The sequence below is a fragment of the Thamnophis elegans genome, chromosome Z, assembly GCF_009769535.1.
Source record: "Thamnophis elegans isolate rThaEle1 chromosome Z, rThaEle1.pri, whole genome shotgun sequence".
NCBI lineage: Eukaryota > Metazoa > Chordata > Lepidosauria > Squamata > Colubridae > Thamnophis > Thamnophis elegans.
In genome coordinates, this window is record NC_045558.1 from 55,147,554 (window position 1) to 55,169,995 (window position 22,442).

General features: G+C 41.6%; 1 protein-coding gene across 1 annotated transcript in view; it reads right to left on the reverse strand.

Moving 5' to 3' along the window:
• Positions 1-22,442, reverse strand: part of CPNE4 (copine 4) — a 264,609-nt gene that overhangs the window by 84,642 nt on the left and 157,525 nt on the right. Inside the window, exons 5-6 of the mRNA XM_032237074.1 lie at positions 4,695-4,778; positions 611-700 (exon numbers count right to left, since the gene is read on the reverse strand). Of these exons, the coding sequence (XP_032092965.1) occupies positions 611-700; positions 4,695-4,778 (174 nt within the window). The remainder of the gene's footprint in view (positions 1-610; positions 701-4,694; positions 4,779-22,442) is intronic.

The following is a 22,442-nucleotide window of genomic DNA, read 5'->3' on the forward strand; positions in this document are numbered from 1 at the left end:
TCATCATCTGCAGCTAATGGACATTAAACATATGCTCACTACAATGTGTTGGTTCTTCATATATTTAATGCATGCATTTACCATCTTTCATAAATAAAAATATGGAAGATTTTGAATTTGAAGCACAATCCTAATAGTCTCCATGGTTATGCATGCTGAAATTATTTCATACCAGTAAATAAGACATTTAAACTGATAAAAAATCAAAGTGTCAAATAGTCCATAGAACTCACTTATATGAAGAGCAAAGTCACTCACTGAACTCAGATTTTGGAACTGAGCTTTAAAATTTATATTATGCTTCTATCACCTTATGTTTTAGATGTATTAGCATTTGACCAGCTTATTTGCAAATCTAATTGATATTTATATTTCTCAATTAATTTGAAATATTTTGATTCTGTTGGTTTAAGTGATGTTATTTGAAAGACCTTCATAATATTATATAGCATCATTAGGAGACTATAAAGCTATATAATTCAAACTGGTTGAGGATAAATAAATATAAAAATAAAGTTTTATTTAAAAGTAGCACTAGACTTTAACTTTAATTCTTTTTTAAAGAGAAAGTTTGAAAATCTATTTATTTCATAGTTCAAAGATCACAAACCTTCAGTCTGCGATCTTGGTCACCGCTGCAAAGGGAATTTACAGACACCTTAAATGCTTTCCAAGCTGGGTTTAAGTTATTCATCACCACCTAGAAATTAAAGGAAAAGAATCTTATTTCCACCTAAAACACAAAGCTATAATAATGATTTAAAATAGTTCTTTGTTATAAATACATTTTTAAATTGGCAAGAATAATTAAGCTTTATGCCTACACTTTTTGATATACTTTTTGAATGCTTTTTTCTTGCCAATACAGAACATGTTTGGTAAGCAATGGCTTTCACATTTGAGGTTCTTTGCAGGTCTTTTTTTTTTTGTCATTGGGCTCCTTTCCAAAGCACTTTAAAATCACTGGGAATCTTTTTTTACTTATTTCCTTTGCTTTGGGTGAAGCAAAAATAAAGAATACAGGGGCTTTGTTATATACATTTGATTAAAAAGTAAACACAAATAAATAAAATAGTGAAAAAAGAGATTTTATATATATATATATATATATATATATATATATGTATGTATGTATGTATGTATGTATGTATGTATGTATGTACGTACGTATATACATACATACACACATATATATATGTGTGTATATATATATGTATGTGTGTGTATGTGTGTGTATGTATATATATGTGTATGTGTATATGTATGTGTGTGTATATACATACATACATACATACATACATACATACATACATACATATATTCAAAAGCAGGGAAAGGAGATTTACTCCAGAATGAAGGGAAATACTGGGAAGAAATTTATAATCTGTTGGTGCATCTTACATTCCACTGATAAAACCTAGATGATTGAAATATTGGGGACACTCTGATATAAGAAAACTAAGTGATGAACTGAAGAACATTAAGAAAGATATTTTGGAAAAATATCCCCAAAAAACCAGGACAAACATGTTTTTTTGTGGTTGTGAACACAGTTTTTAAAAATTTCCATTAGCCACCGAAGACAAAACAGCACTGCATTTATATCATGGGGGTTCTGAAGTTGAAATTTTAAATCAGTAAAGCTTTTGGAGAAGTTAATGTTTTTTTAAAGATATATTTCATCAACCCTCTTCTCTCCTCTCCTTAAGATTTAAGCAGTGTAAGATGAATATTTTGCCACTATATTTTAACAGCACATATCTGGGACATTCTGGAGGCCATTAAAATGGGGCTGAAGAATTGCATGCAGTGTTTAGCCTGGGAAAGATGTAATTAAAGGTAATAACTATTTGAAAATTTATATCATGATATCACAATTACCAGTATATTATTCCAAAGAATTCAAACTACAATGTAGATTCTAAGCACAAGGAAAATAACTTAGATTAAATGTTAGAACAAACATTCTCTTGGAAAACATTGACTTAGAAACTGTCCTTCTATTACACATTTGCAAGCAACCTAGATGACTGCCATTTCCATAATGATTTCCTCTAATTCTCTTTGTCAACATTTAAGAAACTCAGAATAAACATAGGAATTTCTCACATGTTATATCTTTGTCATATGATTTCAAATTCAGACACTGCTGGAATATTCAAGGATATGTCCAATGAGAATTTCCATAGTGCTATGTTAACAACGAAACAGCAATATAAAAGTAAAACAGTTTAAAGAAGTATTAGAACCAATAGTGCTTCGTAAACAAATGTTTTAAGGGTGGGAGCTGTCTACACTTTTTCCTTCTTGGGTCAGCTAAGGGAACAAAGTTGGTTAGCTTGGAATACAAACTAAATTTATGGACAGACCCTAAGGCAATGAGTTGCTCCCAACCTCATAATGAGAAGATGGCATGTTCAGTAGCCGTAGACTGTCTTTGGGTAGAAGATTAGAAGTGGGGATAAAATGGGTCAAATTTTATTATATAAAGTCATCTTGTTTGTTTGTATGTATGTATGTATGCATGTATGTATGTATGTATGTATGTGTGTGTATATATATATATATATATATATATATATATATATATGTATGTATGTATGTATGTATATATATATGTGTGTATATATATATATATATTACTATATATATGTGTGTATATATATATATTACTATATATATTACTATATATATATATTTATTTATCAGTACAAAGATAACACAAATATAACAAAGGCAAAAATAACACACACACACATATGTATGTATGTATGTCTTTTTAATTGGCATTTTGGGTTTTGCGAATGAGAGTGAGGACACACCTGATCACTGTTCCATAGTTCTTTTTCTGTTTAGACTGAAACAATTACTTTTCTGCTGAAATGATAAGTTTCCAGAGAGAAGATATTGCTACAACAAATGTCTTTAATTATGTGCTAGAAATAATTTTTCCAGAGCACTGCTGGCAACATCACATTTACACTAGCATAGAAGTAATACAGCGATCACAACATACTGTACTGGGTTCTGATCTTATCAAAGAACAGAGAGACATTGATACAAAGAATGATTACAATTTTTAGTTATTTTATAATGCCTTGATTTACATTTATGGGATCATTTTAGCAGAAAATGAGGAGAAAAGACGCATCAATTGCAATGTGCTGTTTGTACTATCCAAATTATGCATGCAATACAAGTACAATTACATTTTCCATAACACTTGCACCATTTGTAAACTTTTCCAGATAGTATTTAAATGATTATTTATTCCTTGAATATTAAAGCACTTGCTCATTATGCTATTAATACAAAAGAATGGCACAGTACAATACCAAAGCTTTCTACTCCAGTTAAAATCAGGCTTTCACAATCGCTTTTGCTTTTAAAAGTCTTTCCGTCTTTGAGCAAACATTTTGACAATGTAGTCAAATAGTTTTAAAATAATTTCATTATATTATATTATATTATATTATATTATATTATATTATATTATATTATATTATATATATTATATATATGCCCAAATATGGGAGGAAGCTCACTGTTTCCATTCTCTGTCCATTGGCTCGTCACAAGAGACCATCCAGACAGAAACCCAATATTTTTACTGTTGCCTTTGTTACATTTGTGTTGTATTTGTGCTGATAAATAAATAAAGGGAGAGTAGTATAGATCTATTTCAAGCTATTTAGCTCTCATCAGCTAGCCATACCCTTCGAATCCCAGTAAGGGTATGGCTAGCTGATGAGAGCTAAATAGCTTGAAATAGATCTATACTAGTCTCCCTTTATTTATTTATCAGCACAAATACAATATACATACATACATACATACATACATACACACACACACACACACACACACACACACACACACACACACACACACACACACACACACACATATATATATATATATATATATATATATATATATATATATATATATATATATATAGTGTTATTTGTATGGTTTGCTTTTGAGTACACAATATATATATTTTGCAACCAAAAGGAATGAACAGGAACTATACTCTAGGGGAGGGTTAATACTTTGCTTTTTATTCTGGTCTACATTAGCGTTTCTCAACGTTGGCAATGTTAAATGTGTGAACTTCAACTCCCAGCTTTCACTACCCCATCCTGGATGGAGAATTCTTGAAGTTAAGAAGCCCACACATCTTAAAATTGCAAGATTGAGAAACATTGATCTAGATCAAGGTCCTCAATTAGCAAGATGGTGAGCTTCCATTTGTTTCAGTAGAAGTTTCCCATCCATGCAAATAGCAAGTGTAAGGATCTGAGTGTTTATAACTGCATCAGCATCAAACAGACCAGCATGAAGAGAAGAAATTAGATTAAGATTGTAACAATGACAAAGAATGGAACTGAAATATATCCTGCTGTTTTCCTAGTCCACAATCAAGCTTTTCTTAAATTTAGCAAGGCTATAACTCTTCAGTTACACTCTAGAAACAGGATATGATAATATTTATAATGTAGCACTTTTTGAAGGCCAAAATCTCTGCTGTAGAATCACAGACAAGAATCACATTGGCTGTAATCCAGTGGCTGTATTAAGAAAAGAGGGGCACAAGTAGAACAATACTCAAATGAAATTGTGAGTTTACAAATAAACATTTTATTTAGGGGGGGTATGTTTGTGTATGTGTGTGATATTTCTCAACTTACCTCGGTCCTATGAACAAGCTGTTGGGTTGCATCATCATTCATTCGGAAGATTTCCAGAAAGGGATCAGATTTGCTGAAGAAATCCTGAAATGGAAAACATGGTACTTTTTATGGTCAAAAATCTTGGATTATTTTACACAATCTTATTTGCTTAACTATTGAATAGGGGAAAAGACATTTTTTGTTTAATCTTTCAATCAATATATGTTTCTATTTCACTTGGTTCTTTTCAAGTAATCTCATTTATTCCAGTATAAGAACTTCATCCTATCTGTGAAATAGTGGTGATACTATTATGGCTTGGGCTGGCTTTGCTGCTTCTGAACCAGAGTAGCTAGGCACAAAGTCAATGTCTTGGAATAGTCAAAGCAAAGTCTTGACTTTAATCTGGAGCAACCTGAAATGGGCAATTCTCACAAGGAAGTCTACCAATATCCATGAATTGAAGCTATTCCATAGGGAGGCAAGGAACTAAAATTCTCCAAGCTGATTTATAGGATTGATCAATAATTATTGGAAATATTTAGTTGCAGTTATTTCTAGCCAATAGGGCACACCAGTTATTGAAAACAAAAATTCACATATTTTTGCCAGGTACAAATATGCAGCCTTCGGTCATTTTTCTGAATGAATACGTTTTTTGACTCATTTAATTAGGTTTTCTTTATCTCTCTTTCTGTAGAAAATAGAATGTGTTTTAGGTCATTGGTAAAGAGAAATATTGAATAGAGGTCCAAACTTTGTGTGTGTGTGTGTATGTGTGTAATTTTCCCTTTCAGATAATGTACTATTATTTTGTTCATCACTGCCTGACACTTTAAGATGGCAAGACAAATGAAAATAGTAGCCATCATCCTATGAATAAGTAACAGTTGGTGACTTCCCCACTTGGAATGACATTTTTAAAAGTTTGGGTAATCTCAATTTGATTACATAAACACAACCTTTTTTCTTAGTTTTAAAAATGTTCTTCTAAATGCACAGGCCTGGTTTTTTTCAGGTGGTTTTCCTGAACACTTCTGATTTTTCACTTTGATCTTCTAACCAAGTACAAATCATTTGTTTGTGCTTAAATATTTTTGGAAATGTATCTCAGATTATCTAGATATTTTTACTTTCTATAAATGAGAAGTAGTCAACTTCAACTGAATGCAAAATATTGCTAGAGAAAATCTTAATAACACCTCTGATGCAGAAACACATTTGGCAGTTTTTCATATATAGTTAACAGATACATATACCAAATTCACTGAACTCTCAGAAGAAATGAATGTTACAGTTCATTTCATCAAAGCTTATTTATGTATTTGAATTTATAATAAATAAACCATTCCAAAAAATAAAAATAAAAGTAAAAAGAAAGAGTTTTCAGATTAAAACACTCAGAGAAATAGGAATAGCACTTAGACTTATATACCGCTTTACAACCCTCTCTAAGCATTTTACAGAGTCAGCATATTTTCCCCAACAATCTGGATCCTGATTTTACTGACTCAGAAGGATGGAAGGGTAAGACAACCTTGAGCTGGTCAGGATCAAACTGCAAAACTGCCACCAATTGGCAGTCAGCAGAATTTGCCTGCAATACTGCATTCTAACCACTGCACCACCAGAGTTAAATAGAATGTACATTAAAATATATATGTATATACATACATACATACATACATAAAAGATAAGCAAATTATCAAAATTTTTAGACAGCTAAATATCTGGTGGTGCCCCTGCTTAGAAGAGGCAAAAATCTCATCCTTTAATAAATTGATTGTTATTAAAAGAAGCATTATTAATTCAGTTTGTCATGCTGTGTAGAAAAGACATGATAAAATTGTGGGGAAATATTTCTATTTCCTTCTGTGGATTATGAAAAAATTGTTCTTGTATAGGAACACTGTGAAATCTTTTTCTAACTGGGAAGATTATAGGACATTCTAGGAGGTGAAGATAGAAGCTCTTCTGTGGGTTGGTAAACGATATTTGTTAAATATGCCATATTAGAAAACTATCTCCCATACAAGCTTGCTGCTAGAGGATTATTTATTAGTTTCACAGGCTAATAAAAAGTCAAGAGATAATCTGGTAAATAAGACAGCAGCAATTTTCCATTACAGTATATGCAAAAGGGTCTATCTCTCCTTCACTTTATTCAGTAATTAAATAAAAATGGAGTATAGGTCCACTTTGGGATAACTCAGAGGATATGTTACTTCTATATGAATAATAATCATCTGTGGAAATTTCTAATTAACTCACTTGATTTGGAGGATTAACACATAATCTTGTTTGCTTCGAGTCGATTGAGTCTGGAACATCCCTAGGAAAAACTCAGTTGCTGAACTTAATAACTGTAATGATAACTGCCTTCTTTTCAAGGCACTGTGTTCACCAGATTATGGAGTACATTTGTGTAAACAGAAAAACCAACTATTGGTGCACCTGTTCTTTTGTATCTTGGGGCGTGCCTTTCTCCCCTTCTCCTTTGTATCTTTCTTGCATAACCAGAAGTTTTCAAACTATATTTAACAGATTCCTATAATTTCATACTATCTAAAAATGTGACTACATTAAGTCCCTGGAAAATTAAACATAATGAGCAGAGGTTAAAACTTCATAGTCAAGAACAAACTGTTCTCCCAATAAAGATAATTTATCTTCCACAAAACAAAGGTCTTGGATATTTAAGAGTGATTAAAGATACCTAACAGGGATGCTATTAACCTTTTCACTTAATCAAGCTACAGATTCATTATACTTTGCTAACCTAAATATTGCTGGCAGTTTTAATTAGATTTGTGGTTATATATACAGACTATGCTGCAAACATTGCACATATTCATACAATATTATATTCATTTTTTTAAAAAAAGGAAAGTCTTCTGTCTTTTCTATTTAAAGAATCAACTTTTGCTGTAATATAGGTACTTTTATAGCTGAAATATCTGCACCTCAATAGTAGAGATCCATATGGCCTGAACCTTTAAGGAGATATACTAAACTGCACTTAATTAAGTATGTGAATCTCAGCAAAGGTGTAAGTGGATATTTGTGAAAAGAAATCCAAGTTTGTTTCACAATCAACAGAATTTTGCCTTTTGGTGCCCCCCCTTTTTTATAAGAGGCCTCTCACTGATTTAAATGGCAGTAATAGTAAGTGTTACTATTATCAATGTCTTAATTAGTACCAAACAGAAGCTACCGTATTAAATTTCCCATCATGCAATATTGTTTTAAAAAATCTGGAAAATTAAATGGTGGTATCCCAATTCAGCCCCTGAGCAAGAGGGCCATTGCACAATTAGTTTGAACTTAGTTCAAAGGGTCCCTTGCTTGGATGCAAATCCTGGATTTTATGACCCCATCTTTTCCAGTTTGAACATGGAAAACCATGAGTTGTTGATGTTAGTTCGGGAGTTATTTAATTTCCATCAATTGTACAACCATATTAATTGATTATTCAAGTAAGAATGTTATAGCAAAACTGGATTCATTTGATCAGAAATGATATACCATATTTTTCACAACAACAACAGCAGCCTTTATTGTCATTGTATATCATGTATACAACAAAATTGGTTTAGCCTCTACTGGTGCAATCCATAACAAAAAAAAAATAAAACAACATGAATAGTATAGAAAATAATCCTTACACAAGTAATTGGAGAGGGTAACTAGTCATACGTTTCCATATGTAAATTGTGTGATTGTGATTGTGTTTAGGAGTCTGACAGCCCATGGGTAAAAGCTGTTTTTAAACTTGTTTGGCTTCTGCCCGATGGTAAAAATGAAAAGAGACATTGGCTAGGGTGTCTTGCCAGCAAGACCTGGCAATGTCATCCAGTGGTGTTAGAAGGAGCCAATGGTTTATTGTGCTGAATTGATCACCCTCTATAGTGCCTCCTTGTCCACAGTTGTTAAACTAGCATACTATATTGTTATACAGTATGTGAGGACACTTTCTATTGTGGACTGATAGAAAGAAGTCATCAGTTGTTGTTTCACCTAATTTTTCCACAGGATTCTAAGGAAATGAAGTCCAAAAGTGGGTGGAAATGTTTGTGTGTCTTATAGAGTGAATATTGTGGTGGTGGTGGTGGCGGTGTTTGCTGCTGTTGCCAGGGAATGCTGGAGCCTTCACTGTCGAGCAGCTGATTGGTGATTGGATCAACCTCCCAGAATACCAATGATCAGCTATTCTAGTGGGGATTGCCACTGCCTATTGCCACCCATTTGCTACCTGTTCACTGCCGTCTGTTCGCTGTCACCTGTTTGCCACCAACCATTTGTTACCACATATCGCTGCCGATTGGCAGTGGCAAATGGGTGATGGTGGTGGATGCTGGGAGGCAGAGGCAGATTTTTTTTCTTGTTTACTCCTCTAAAGCTAAGGTGCATCTTATAGTTCGGAAACTCTTATACTGCGAAAAATACAATATTTGCTTCAAAGTTGTTTGGAGAATGTGATTTAAATCTTGCCAACACAATCTCAAAATGAGATACTTAAAATTTTATATACTGACATTATCTTGTCTCTTAGCAATGCTTGTCCTAGTAGCATAGTACATTTAGGTAGTGGGAAGGATTATGTTTTTACATTCTGCATCATATTTACTCAGAAGATCAAGAGTTTGAAAAAAGTTAAAACTTTATGTGGATTTATTTAACAATAACATTAAATTTAGACACAGCGAGGTATATGTTGCTTCTGTAGGAGAACAGTGCTCAGCATTTATTTACAGATGTGTCAATGGGAGTCAGAAGGTATATAAATTTAATATATTATGGTTGGTCACACATTCATCCAGATATTTACACTGCATTTTGTATTTCACCTATAAGAGTCCTTTCCAATGACTTGGGATAGGCAGAAGTTGTTGTCTTGATAGTGTTGTTGTTGTTATTGTTGTTGTTATTATTATTATTTGGAGGTACTTTATTAAAAAGACCAGTATCTTATCTTTCTTCTGCACTGATTGTCTGTTTTTTCTACTCTATCCTATCCATCCTATTTTTTATTCTATCAATTGATTCCTTTTGGAAACTAAAGGAAGTGTGAGACACAGGGATATCTTGGCTGACTGAGTTCTTCAATGCTGTAATGAACACTGGCCATGTACCAACTGATTGGTTAACAAGCATAATAGTTTCCATCTTCAAGAACAAGGGTGATCCAGCTGACTGTGTCAACTATTACCCAATCCGCCTTCTGTCTCACACTATGAAGATCTTTGAGAGAATCCTTGATCAATGCATTCACAGCATTGCTCAAGTCACCATAAACCAATGCAGCTTCATGAAAGGGTGTGGAAGAACTGATGCCATCTTTGCAGCCTGTCACCTCAGAGAAACACTGAGAGACGAGACAACCACCACACAGGGCATTTCTAGACCTGGAGAAGGCATTTGATTGTGTTCCAGACCAACTGATCTGGTATGTCCTCCAGGATCACAGAGTACATGAATCACTCATTGACTGGGTGAAATTGATACAAGAACATCAGCAGCCAAGTGTGATGCCCAGCTGGACTCTCCAACAGATTCCAGTGATGGTTGGGGAACACCAAAGCTCTGCATTGTCACCACTTTTGTTTATACTGGTTGAGGATACTATCATGCATGAACTGCAGCAGAATGGACCCTATATTATGCTCTATGCTGATGATATTATGCTTGTTTCCACCATTAGAGGATAATTACAGCAGCAAGTTCAAACATGGAATGATTGCCTCGACCATTTCAGACTCCGCCTCAACATCAAGAAAACTGAATACTTAGAGACTGTCACCATCCATGGAATGCTTCAAATCAATGGAGAAAAAGTAAAGAAAGTGGACATTTTTCAGTATCTAGGATCCCACCTCCAAGGCAACGGTGACATCAATGGTGCGGTATGAGCAAGGTTGAATGCAGCCTGGATGTATTGGTGAAAACTCACTGGTGTGTTGTGTGACAGATGAATGTCAACCCATCTTAAATCTAAGATTTACAGGACAACCATCTGCCCTGTTGCACTGAATGCTACGCAGCTGTCAGGTTTCCGAAAGATGCCCTAATTAATTCATGAGCCTCAAGCCAAGTTTCAAAAGAAATCCAATCATTTATTAGGAACACCATTTTGGCAATACCTCATTGCAGTCAGATCTGATCTCATTTTAATTATGGCTGAATTTTACCCCTGTTTCCTTCCTCCCCTCAGTCTGTGTCATAAATCACATTCACAAATGAGGTGCACATTCTAATAATCCGACCCTAGCCAAAGGTATATGTGTAATGTGCTACCCCCTTTCCTCACCATGGCAACTTTATGAGTTGTCATTTGGCTTCCCTTGCTTTCCAAAAGCAACTTGTCAGAAGCAAAACAATTTGAGTACAAGTATAGGATTTATGGCTGCATCCTACCCACAAGCTTGTTTGGATTTTTTGCATGGAATTTTGCTATAAGGCAATCAGCCTGGATATTTCTAGTCTTTACCCAAGATGCCACTGACAAGGGGTAGCCCTTCCACTTGATTAAGTATTGGAGTTGTCTCCTGTGCCACTTTGAATCAAAGATTCGTTGCACCTCATAATGGGTTTTCCTCCTTATGACCACAGTGTCTGGGGGCTCCTGGAGTAGTGGTCTCAGGGTTGATTCGAACACATGTTTTAAGAGGCTATTATGGAATACCAGGTGTATCTTCCCTAGCAGTTGGGGCAGTTTCAATTGTACTGTGACTGGGTTGATGATCTTTACTGTGGATAATGGTCCCATAAATTTTGGGCCCAGTTTCTTGCGAGGGAGTCTTAACCTCAAATATTTTGTGGAGAGGTAGACCTTCTCTACCACCAAGAATGGTCGTTGCGGAGCTCGGTGTTTATTTACCTGTTTCTTATAGATTTGCACCGCTTTAGCTAGCACTTTTTTTGACATTCTCCCAGGTTGCTTTTAGCATTGAAATCCAATCAGTCAAGCTGACTGAGGAGGGGCGATCCCTTGGATACTCAGGCATTGGGATAAAGCCCATGCTGCTCACTACTTTGAATGGTGTTAGTCCCGTGCTACTGTGAACAGCATTATTGTATGTGACCTCAGCAAAAGACAGGAGGTCTGCCCAATTGGACTCCTGAAAGTTCATGTAGCACCTCAGGTACTGCTCTACTATGGCGTTCAGTCTCTCTGCTCTTCTATTGGTGCTTGGGTGAAAAGCTGAGATAAGGCCCTGGGATGACCCAGTGGACTGCAGGCACTCGCTCCAGAACTTAGCCATGAACTGGATCCCTCTGTCTGAGATAATTCTTCAAAGTACTTCATGCAGGCAGAAAATGTGCTTCATGTGTTTGGCCCGCTGGTGAGCTGAGGTTAATCCGCTGCAGGGTATGAAGTGCGCCTGTTTGGAGAATAGGTCTATTACAGTCCAAATCACTGTGTTCCCCCCACTTTTTGGCAACTCTACTATAAAGTCCATTGTGATTTCTTCCCATTGCCTTCTTGTGTCAGACCTGCAGTCATATTCCCTTTAGGATCTTTGGCCTGCCACACACACTCTCTCTTTCTTTACTATGCTGTTTCATTAGTGGGGAATTGGGAGGGGTAAGGAGTAGAAAGTGTTGTTGTTAAAATAAAACATTCCTTTCTAGAAGCCCAAGGTCATTCATTATCTCTGCACCTCTGCACCTGACCGGAACTAGACGGGTGGAAATGCCAGCGTGACAGAGAAAGATTGGATCATGTGATGGACTTGTGGGTGTGGAGACAAGATCATGAACTTTCAACTGGGTGGAAACCCAGGAAACATTCAGATTCGGGTTTCCACATGTCTGTCTTATTAAATTGGAACTTGGATGAAAGTTATGTCTTGAACTCTGATTTAATTCTGGATGATATTTGGAACACTGACATTAACCCGAATCTGCTTTAAAATAAATCACCAGAAACTCAGGCCAGGGGCTGGAAAGGGGTGCTGATTCCCAACACTGACTGACCCAGTCAGCATAAAATATCAGCGAACAATTAAGAGAAAGCCTTGAGATAAGAAGCTAATGATGAATTGCTTTTGTGAAGTTCTTCCGAAGTACAAAAGAATTTGTGTGGGAGGAATTTTTCATCTTTATAGCATCTGGGACGATGCACGCACAACTGGAGGGAGATGAATGGAGGGGGCACCCAAACCAACCTCTGCAGCCAAACGGAAATGAAAGTTTCCCCTCCTTCCCCAACAAAAACACAGCAATAAACTGGAGTGGAGATAATTACTCCTTCCATACAGTGATGAATGAGCTGAGCCAGCAAGAAGAGATTTGGCAAGCATCTCTCACTAAGCAAGCACCACCAAATTGGGCTTTCTTCCCAGGTCGTGGATGGCAAAGATGCCACTGGGCAACATGGGAAAATCTTCCAAACCAGCAGAGGGGACCTTGGCCCATAACCCGCCCGCCAGCTATTGATGGTTGAACTGCAACTTATGAATCAAGCAACCCCAGGTCATGGATGGAAGAGATGCCAATGGACACCTGTTCTCCCTCAGTAGAGGGCATCATGGCAGATAACTAGGCAGTGGCCAAACCAGGGACTGACCTCCCCACTGGTTCCAGTCTCACCTGCAATGCCCCAACAGGTTCCTACCCCACCTTCCTACAGAGAAGAGTTCTTGACAATGGAAGAAGGGATGAATGAGGGGGAAACTGCAGAATGGATAGCAGAACAATATGATGAGGTGATTCCTAAGTTTAGAGGTGCAACTGGGTTCTGTCCCTCAGGGGGACCAATAAAATGCCAGCGTTGCTGTCAATTCAGCCACAGAGCGTCAGAGTGCTTGGCTCCAGCCCCAATATCACAAATGTGTGCACCAACCACCAGAGCAGTAAAGAGAAGGCCTCAGAAGCTACTACAGAAGAGTTATCTGGGCCAACAACCTCAGGAAGAGGATCCCCAACCTAAAGTGACAAAAAGTCCTACCAATGGGGAGGCCTTAGAGGAGGAAAATGTGAAGACGACCCAATGGTTAGTGCATCCATCTGCTCCTTTACAATAAAATGCAACCTCCAAGTGCCAGAAACGGGAGGGGAAGGGGAAGCTGGGGCAATTGTGGACACCGGCTGCACCCCATTCTTAATCAGCATGTTGATTGTGGAGCAACTAGGTATATGCACAAGACCCCTAAACTATCCCATTCGGTTTGAGCAAGTGGATGGAACACTGACTGGAGGGGCCCCAGCCACGAAAATTACCAAGTTGGTAAAGTTGATGATAGGCCCCCACTATGAATTCTTCAGATTCATCGTAGCTCCAAGAATGCAGGAATCAATTATCTTGGGACTTGCATGGCTGGACAAGTGGGTGCCTACAATAAAGTGGGAGGGCAGCATTAGAAAATTGATTATCGGCTTTGGGCCGTTACCACTGGTGGAGCCAAAAGGTCACCCAAGAACGATTGAACCCAACAGCCCAGACCGTCTGGAACCTGCAACACCTGCAGCAGACACCAAACCCCCAGGGATCCAACAAGTACCAAAAGACTACTGGGACTTAGCGGGGGTGTTCAGTGAGGAAGATTACAACTATCTTCCCCCTCACCGGCCCACAGATTGCGCAATAGACTTCAAACCTGGGGCTACTTTACTGAAGCTGAAAATGTACTCCATGACTCCCAAAGAGATGGTTGAATTGAGGAACTACATTAACATCAATTTGAAACAGGGCTTTATTGAATCAGCGAAGTCGAAAGTAGCAGCCCCAGTGCTTCTAAGAGAAAAGAAGGATGGCAGGGTTTGTCTCTGTATTGATCTGCAAGCCTTGAATGTGGTATACGAAAATAACACTTATCCCCTTCCGCTCATGAAAGATATGTTGAACCCAGGGATGTGCAGTCAGGGAAGGCAGGTGAGGCGCGGCCTCACCAGTGTCATGATGAAAAGAAAAGAAAAATTAAAAGGAAAAAGGCTAAGGTAGTTGCTGCCAGAGTCACAGTGGATGACTCTGCTTAGTGCTAACTGCAGGGGGAGGCGAGAGAACTACATACCTCCGTTGCATAAGGAATTTTTTGCCTTTTAACCCTTGCTCAGAGTTAAGCAAGGGTTAAAAGGTGAAAAATTCCTTATGCAAAGGAGGCACGTGGTTCTCTGCCTCCTGGTCTGGCAGCAACAAATCTTGCCTAAGTTGCCTTTTTCTTTTTACATTTTCATCATGGCGGACAAGAGGAGAGTTGAAATCCTCTGACACAGCTGGAAAAGGTATGTGGGTTTGAGGGAGGGGGCAGGTGAGAGGAATTCAAAATTATTTATAAGTAATTGTAATTTGTTTTATTATAAGTAATGTGTGTGTGTGTGTGTGTGTGTGTGTGTGTGTGTGTGTGTTTTACCCGCCTCTGCTGGCGTGCGGACTGGCACTTTTTATTTTTTATTTTTTAAAGCTGCCGGCTGCCGGCCATACAGCGGGTCCCGTTGTATGGCCGGGGCGGAGGCATGCACTTTAAAGTGCTGGTGGGCTGTATGGCTGGGCCCGGGGCAGCGGCATGCACTTTAAAGTGCCAGCACGCCTCCCGGCCATAAAGCAGGACATGTTTTGCTCTATGGCGGGGCGAGGCAGCATGCACTTTAAAGTGCCAGTGTGCCTTCCAGCCATTCAGTGGGACCTGCTGAATGGCTGAAAGGCACTTCGGCACTTTAAAGTGCATGCCGCCTCACCCCGCCATAGAGTGAAACATGTCCTGCTTTATGACCCAGAGGCATGCTGGCACTTTAAAGTGCTGCGCACTGGGCTGGGTGAGTCCCGGAAGATGGGCAGGAAATGGCACAGGCGTCCGGAGCCCCTTCTGTCACTGTCCCTGCCAGGCAATCTCCACGCCTGCCGAGTCTCACTCCGGAGGCTTTTTAAGCAGAACGCAAGATCTGCGCTGCCTCTCATGGGGGGGGGGGAAGGAGGAGGAGGAGGAGGTGGGAGCTGCTCCGGAGCCTGAGAAAGGCCGGCAGGCGCAGCTCACGGCCAGCAGAGGGAGCTGGGCTGCCAGGGAGGGGGAGGGGAGAGCAGCCACTGCCGGTTGTGCCCGGGGTGTGTGGGGGAGGGGGGCTGGCACGCCGGGGTCCGGGCTGGGGCACCTGGGGCTGCTGATTTGCCGACAGAAGGAGTGGCGGGGGCAATGGAGCCTCCGGACTCTCTTCTCATCTTCGAACTCGCTGAATTAGCGGCAGACCCGAAAGCAGCGGGAGCTTCTCCCTCTTATTGATGTTTTGCACAAACACGTTTGCGGCTTGGAAAAAAATTTCTGCTGCCTAAGCCAGGCCCAAGTGTGGCGGCAGCTGAAATCTGCATCCGGCACCCTTTCATGACTCCCTGAGGAGCCACCGCCACTGCCTCACTCCTCCTCGTCTTCACCGCTTGTCACTGGTCGAACCACTTGGCAAAAGGTAAGATCTTCACCAAGCTGGACTTGAGAGAGGCATATTACCGCATACGGATCAAAGAGGGAGATGAGTGGAAGACCGCTTTTAACATCCCCCTTGGCAGTTTTCAGTACAAAGTCATGCCATTTGGGCTACAAGGAGCACCCACAGTCTTCATGCAGTACATAAATGTGGTGCTACATGAGCACCTGTACCACGGAGTGCTCGTTTATCTAGATGACATCTTAATTCTTCTTTGAAATTCTAGAACTGTGATGGGCAACCTTTTTGGCGTGGTGTGTCAAAAATCGGCAAAAAATCGAGCATAACTCGCGTTGTGTGTCACTTCGACAAAAACATAATTTTGCGCAATTTATAGTTTAAACTACAAAAATATATAATTGCAATATAATTGTATTTAATAAACCAAAAACAAATTATTTAACATACCTGCTTAGTAACTTCTTTGTTCATAAATATCAAGAATATTATAATCTATCGTAAAGGCCAAAAACAGTCTATGCTGCGCCCTGATTGGCTGGACTGCCTGCCAGCCGGCCTGCAAAGCCTCGCTGCCTCCCGAAGAGCTGTCTGCCGCCGCTGCCTGCCTTCTGCGAAGCCTGCCTGCCTCCCAACTAGAAGCCCAAGGAGCCCGGGAAGGCCACCCGCCGTGGCCTCTGCCGGCTGCTACCTGCATTTCCGCCTGTTTCAAGTGCAGCCTGAGGAGCCCGGGAAGGCCGCCTTCGATGCCTCGCTCCCGACGCTGTCTGCATCTACCCGCCGCCTGCCACAACGACCCCGCAGGCTTCCGAAGTTTATGGGCCGCCTGAACTTTTCTATGGGCCTTTTCCCTGCAAGCGGACTCACTGACACTCTGCCCACCGGGCCCTGTTACAGTTAGAAGAGCCTGAGCCTCTCACTCAGCTCCTGGCTTGCAAGGCTGGGCCGCCCCACGCTCACCTGGACCTCCCGACGAGGAGAGCCCTTCCCTCACGACCGTGCGGGCTGGACTCGGACGATGACACAGAGAGCCTAGCCCAGGCCGCGCTCCACTCCCGGCCGTCCTGACCATATACGCTGTTTGTCTCTCCGTTTCATGCCGCCGCGGCCTCCGTGCTCCCCTGCCAGCTCTTTTCCGCCGCCTCTGCCAGCTCTTTCCCCCCGCCTGACCTCCGCGCTGCCCTGCCAGCTCTTTTCCGCTGCCTGACAGCCGCGAGAGCCTTCCGACGTGACCACCGTGCGCTCTAGGGGGCGAAGTTCGGCCGCCGGGACTCTCCAGGGGTTTGTTTCCTCCAGGCATACTCACCAGCACTTCCAACGAATAGGCCTGGTCCGAGGTCGTCTGCGCATGCGCAGAACTGGGGGGATGAATCGCATGAAATCCTGTGCGTGTCACCCCAAATGGCTACGCGTGTCAGCACTGACACGCGTGTCATAGGTTCGCCATCACTGTTCTAGAAGAACACGTGAAGCTGGTATGGCAAGTCCTGACAAACTTTTGGCCACCAAGCTATAGGCAAAGTTGTTGAAGTGTGAATTTCACAAGACCTCACTAGATTACTTGGGTTATTGCATCTCCAACGAGGGAATAGAAATGGATCCAGGAAAAATGAAAGCTGTCTGAGACTGGAAACCTCCAAGCACTCACAGACAACTACAAAGCTTCCTTGAATTTGCCAATTTCTACAGGCAGTTCATTCCGACATTTGTGAAAATTTCCCTCGCATTGACTGAGCTATTAAAAATGGGGCCTTCCCCAATGAAGTCAAAAGCAAACCAACCCCTGAAATGGACAATGGACTGTCAAAAAGCCTTTGGGAATTAAAATGGCTCTTTGCCCAAGAGCCCATATTGCAACACCCCAATCCCAAGCGACCATTCATAATCCAGATGGATGCCAGTGATGTAGCAATAGCTGCAGTACTACTACAAAAGAATAAAGAGGGCCACCTCTTGCTGTGCACTTACATCTCCAAGAAACTCACCACTACTGAAAGGAGGTAGGCCATTTGGGAGAAAGAAGCGTTTGCGATCAGGTGGAGCCTGCTCACATGTAAATATCTTCTGGAAGGGGGAATATGCCATTCGAGGTCTGGACTGATCATAAAAACCTTGAAGCTATCCACGGCCATCGAAGACTATCCCCCCAAACAAGTTCGCTGGGCACAATACTTCCAAAAGTTTAAATTTGGAATTAAATACATCCCTGCAGGGAAGAACTTGTTGGCGGATGCTTTGTTGAGAAAGCCGCAGTATGACAGTAAGAGGGAAGAAGTTATTCAACCCATCATTTCTTACTCCCACCAATAGGTGGCCCAGGTCACTATCCAAAGCCAGGATAAGCTGATGACAGAGTTCAAAGCAGCACTCCCGGCAGACCCATGGTTCAACAAGAACAAGGACATCCTAACAATGAGTGGTGGCTTAGCCTGGAAAAGGTCCAAACTGTACATCCCTGCGGGGTTGAAGCTGGAAGTCCTACAGAAGCCACTTTGGATTCCAAAAAAACACTCCACCTCGCCAGGCATCAATTTTGGTGACCAAAAATGAGATCAGAGGTGGAAGATTACGTAAAAAGGTGTGCTACTTGAGCAACAATGAAAACATGACTACTACAACGAGTGGCCAGCCCTAGCTGACCATGAAAGGAGATTGCAATGGACTTTATCATTGAGCTCCCAGATAGCAGCGAGAATAAAGTAATTTGGACAGTTATTGATTTGTTTTTTCAAGCAGGTACATTTCATCGCTTGCTCAAGGTTGCTGTTCGCAAAGAAATTCGTGAAAATGTTTGTGAAACACATTCATCGCCTGCACGGGGTGCCCAAAAGGATCGTTTCAGACCGGGAATTCAGTTCACTGCCAAGTTCTGGAGAGAGTTCCTGAGGTCCACACAAGGACTCAGTTCAGCGTTTCATCCCAGCACGAACGGTGCAGCCAAGAGGGCCAATGCGATGGTGGAACAATACATCCGGTGTTACTTGGACTATCAGCAAGACAACTGGTCGGACTTGCTACCTTTTGCCGAAGTGGCGTACAACAATGTGATCCACAGCAGCACTGGATTAATTCCTTTCCAGATTACCAGTAGCATGGAATTTGTTCCCATGCCTGAGCTGCCTAGAGAACCTCCCTCCTCCATGTTTCTGAATGAATGGATGGATACACTAAAGAAAGGATGGGAAAATATGAAGAAAGCTTTAGCAGATGCAGCAGAAGCCTACAAGAAGCAAGCTGATAAACACAGTTCACTCCAACCCCCCTTTCGTGTGGGGGACAAAGTTTTTGTATCTACCAAATACATAAGATTAAGAATGTGTAGTAAGAAATTGGGGCCCGAATTTCTAGGTCCATTTCCAATAGAGAAGATAATTAACCCAGTTACAGTTCGACTCAGTCTACCTAGAATTCTAGGGAAAATTTACCCAGTATTTCATTGTAGCTTGTTGAAACCAGTAATTGGGTCCAGCATAAGACCGTCCATCCAAGTTCCCCCTTCTCCTGTAGTGGTAGAAGGAGAAACACATTATGAGGTGAAAAAAATATTAGATTCCAGGCTGTATAGGAGTCGCTTACAGTATTTAGTGCATTGGAAGGGGTACTCTTTGTCCGAAGCTACTTGGGCGAAAGGTTGGGATATGTTAGTAAAACAATTCCATAAAAAGTTTCCCGATAAGCCTGGGAGGGGGGAGGGAAGAGGTAGTTAATTGTGGTCGTTCATGGTCGCTGTGTAGATGAGGATGTCGTCCGGGTAGACAAGGACCCCCTTGTAGAGATGCTCATGCAGTACCTTGTTTATTAACTGCATGAACACCACTGGGGTGCCCTGAGGTCCGAAAAGCATTACTTTGAATTGGAAGCTCCCTAGGGGGCAGTTGAATGCTGTTTTCCACTCATCTCCTTCCCTGATCCGTACTCGGTAGTATGCTTCTCTGAGGTCTAGTTTGGTGAAGACTTTTCTCTTGGCCAGGCGAGATAGCATTTCCTTCATGAAAGGGAGGGGGTATAGGTTGTGTACGCACACTGCATTGATTCTGTAAAGTCCACATGCAATCTCATAGTTCCATCTTTTTTTTTCTTTGAAGAAGACTGGTGCTGTGATCTGTGGCTTGGCTGGCTCGATGAACCCCCATGCTAGGTTTTTGTCTATTTGAGCATTTCTTGGCATACAGTTTGGGCTTGGGTAGTTTCCCCCCAGGGATGTTTTCGATGGCACAATCTGCCTCATGGGGAGTGGGGGGCAGAAGGTTGCACTTGGTCTCGCTGAATACTTCTGCAAGGTCCTGATATTCCCTTTGGATCTGTTTCTCATGTGGCTGCCAGTTGTTTTGATGAGCTCTTTTGGGGAGTTCCCTGTTTGGGTGGTGTTTCTGCTTGCTGGCATGGAAGGGATAGGGGCCCCTTTGCTATCCTAGGTCTGTGGGTACCCCCTTGCCACCAGATGGTCGGTCCCCACTTGTCTAGCCAGGAGAGTCCCAGTATGACTGTGTCTGTCATTTTGGGGCTATTACGAATCGAATTACTTCCCAGTGATCTGCTAGCTCTAGTCTCACTGGTTTGGTCAGGTCAGGTGGGTGGCATAGGCTGCCCCCCAGGGGCCCATTGACCTGTTCAAACTGGATTGGGTCTGCCAATCTTTTTGCTCTGATCCTCAATATCAGGACTGTGGTCAGGTTGATCAAACATCTAGTGCAGCCTGAATCTACTAGGGCTTGAAAATCCACCTGGCTTCCCATTTTTGGGGCTATGAGGTGTATTGGAAAAAGAAAAGGGTGAACTGATCCTCTCACCATTGTGTTGTTTTCGCCCTTGTCATCACTGTCCTAGGATTCAGGCGACTGGTCATTGTTGCCTGGGGTTCCTTCCCTCATCTGGATGAGGAGAGACTTCTGCAGCCTGGATGGTCTTCTGGGACACATTGGTGGCCCATTTGGGGCCCCGTTCCAGTCGTGCCCCAGGCAGTGGCTCTGGCCTTGACTTTGGGGTTGGGGTCATGCACGCAAATGCCATGTGGCCCACCACCTGCACCTGTAGCATTTCAGCGGACTTTGAGGGGGGCTGGTTTCAGGGCCCACGGTATTGCTGTGGATCCCCATTGGCTGGGTGGTTTCAGGTCAGGTTGACCTCTCTCTTTTGTATCCAGTTGCTTTTTCATGTTGTGGGCATGCAGCCTGCTGTCGACTTTTATTGCTACTCAGAACCACTCAGAGAGTCACTTTGGGATGTCGCAGTAAGCAGATACCTGGGCAATTTGCTTGTCCAGGCTTGTTCTGAAAAAAATGCACTAACAGCTGCTCTGGTAAAGAGGGTAGCCTTCCAATGACTGTCCTAAATTAGTGGATGTGCTCTTTAATGGGGCAGCCCCTCTGCTTTAGGTTGCTGAGCTCATCCTCTGCATATGGGTCCTCTTCCACCTCCTCAAATCTGGCCTCTAACAGTCATAGGAAGTCATCTACGTCTTGCAGTTGGGGGGCTCTCCTCTTTTAGAGGGCTGCTAGCCCTTCCCTTGCTTCTCCCTCTAGTCCCTCTGTGATAGTTTTCACTATGGCTCTGGGGGATGAGTAAAGGTGTCCATAGCATTCTAGGTAGATCTCAGCTGAGTGAAAGAATAGGGCTAACTGGTCTGAGTCTCTCTCAAACTTTCCCCTAAACCAGGGTGCTTCGTTCAGCACTGTTCCTCCCTCTTCTTGTCAGCCACTGTATGCTTGTGCTTGATATGTCTGGCTATATTCCTCAGCTCTAATTTGGAGGGAGGGAAGGAGGGGGTTGTCTGCTTGGGCAGCCTGCCTGCTGCGTGGGAGAGGCATTGGTTTCAGCCTCCTTCTGATGGATGGAGAACGGGGGCTGCATTCCCATCTGCTTCTCATCACCTCAAAAGGATCCACTGCTCTTCCCCTCTCTTTTGGCCTGCATGGACGGTGGCCTCTTCATGAAAGGTGGCCCCAGTCAAATTCCTCCCTCCATTGTTCTATGGAACCCCCAGGGGCTCCATCAGGGGCTTTGGGAGCCTGGCTTGGTTCCAGTCCAGCATCCACTCCACTCTTCCCAGCTCGCTCAGGCCCTTCCTTTTTTCTGGGCATCGGGGTGGGAGTGCTCAGCTTTAGCTGCTTTAGGGGTTAACGTCCACAAATACTCATCTCCACTTGCTTCAGTCGCTGGAGCAGTCATCTTAGCTTTGATGTCTGAGGTTAGGCTGCACTCCAGCTACAATCAGGGTCTCTTTGGATAGCTGGCCCTCTGCCATGATTTCCTGAGTTTCCTTCCAGGCACCCCAGACTTTGGGGAGCAATTGGAGAGTCCAGGATTCAGGAGACCTGGTAATCTTGATAGATTTTAAAAGGAGATCTGACTGTCTGACGGTTTTCCGAAAGATTTCCTAATTAATTCATGAGC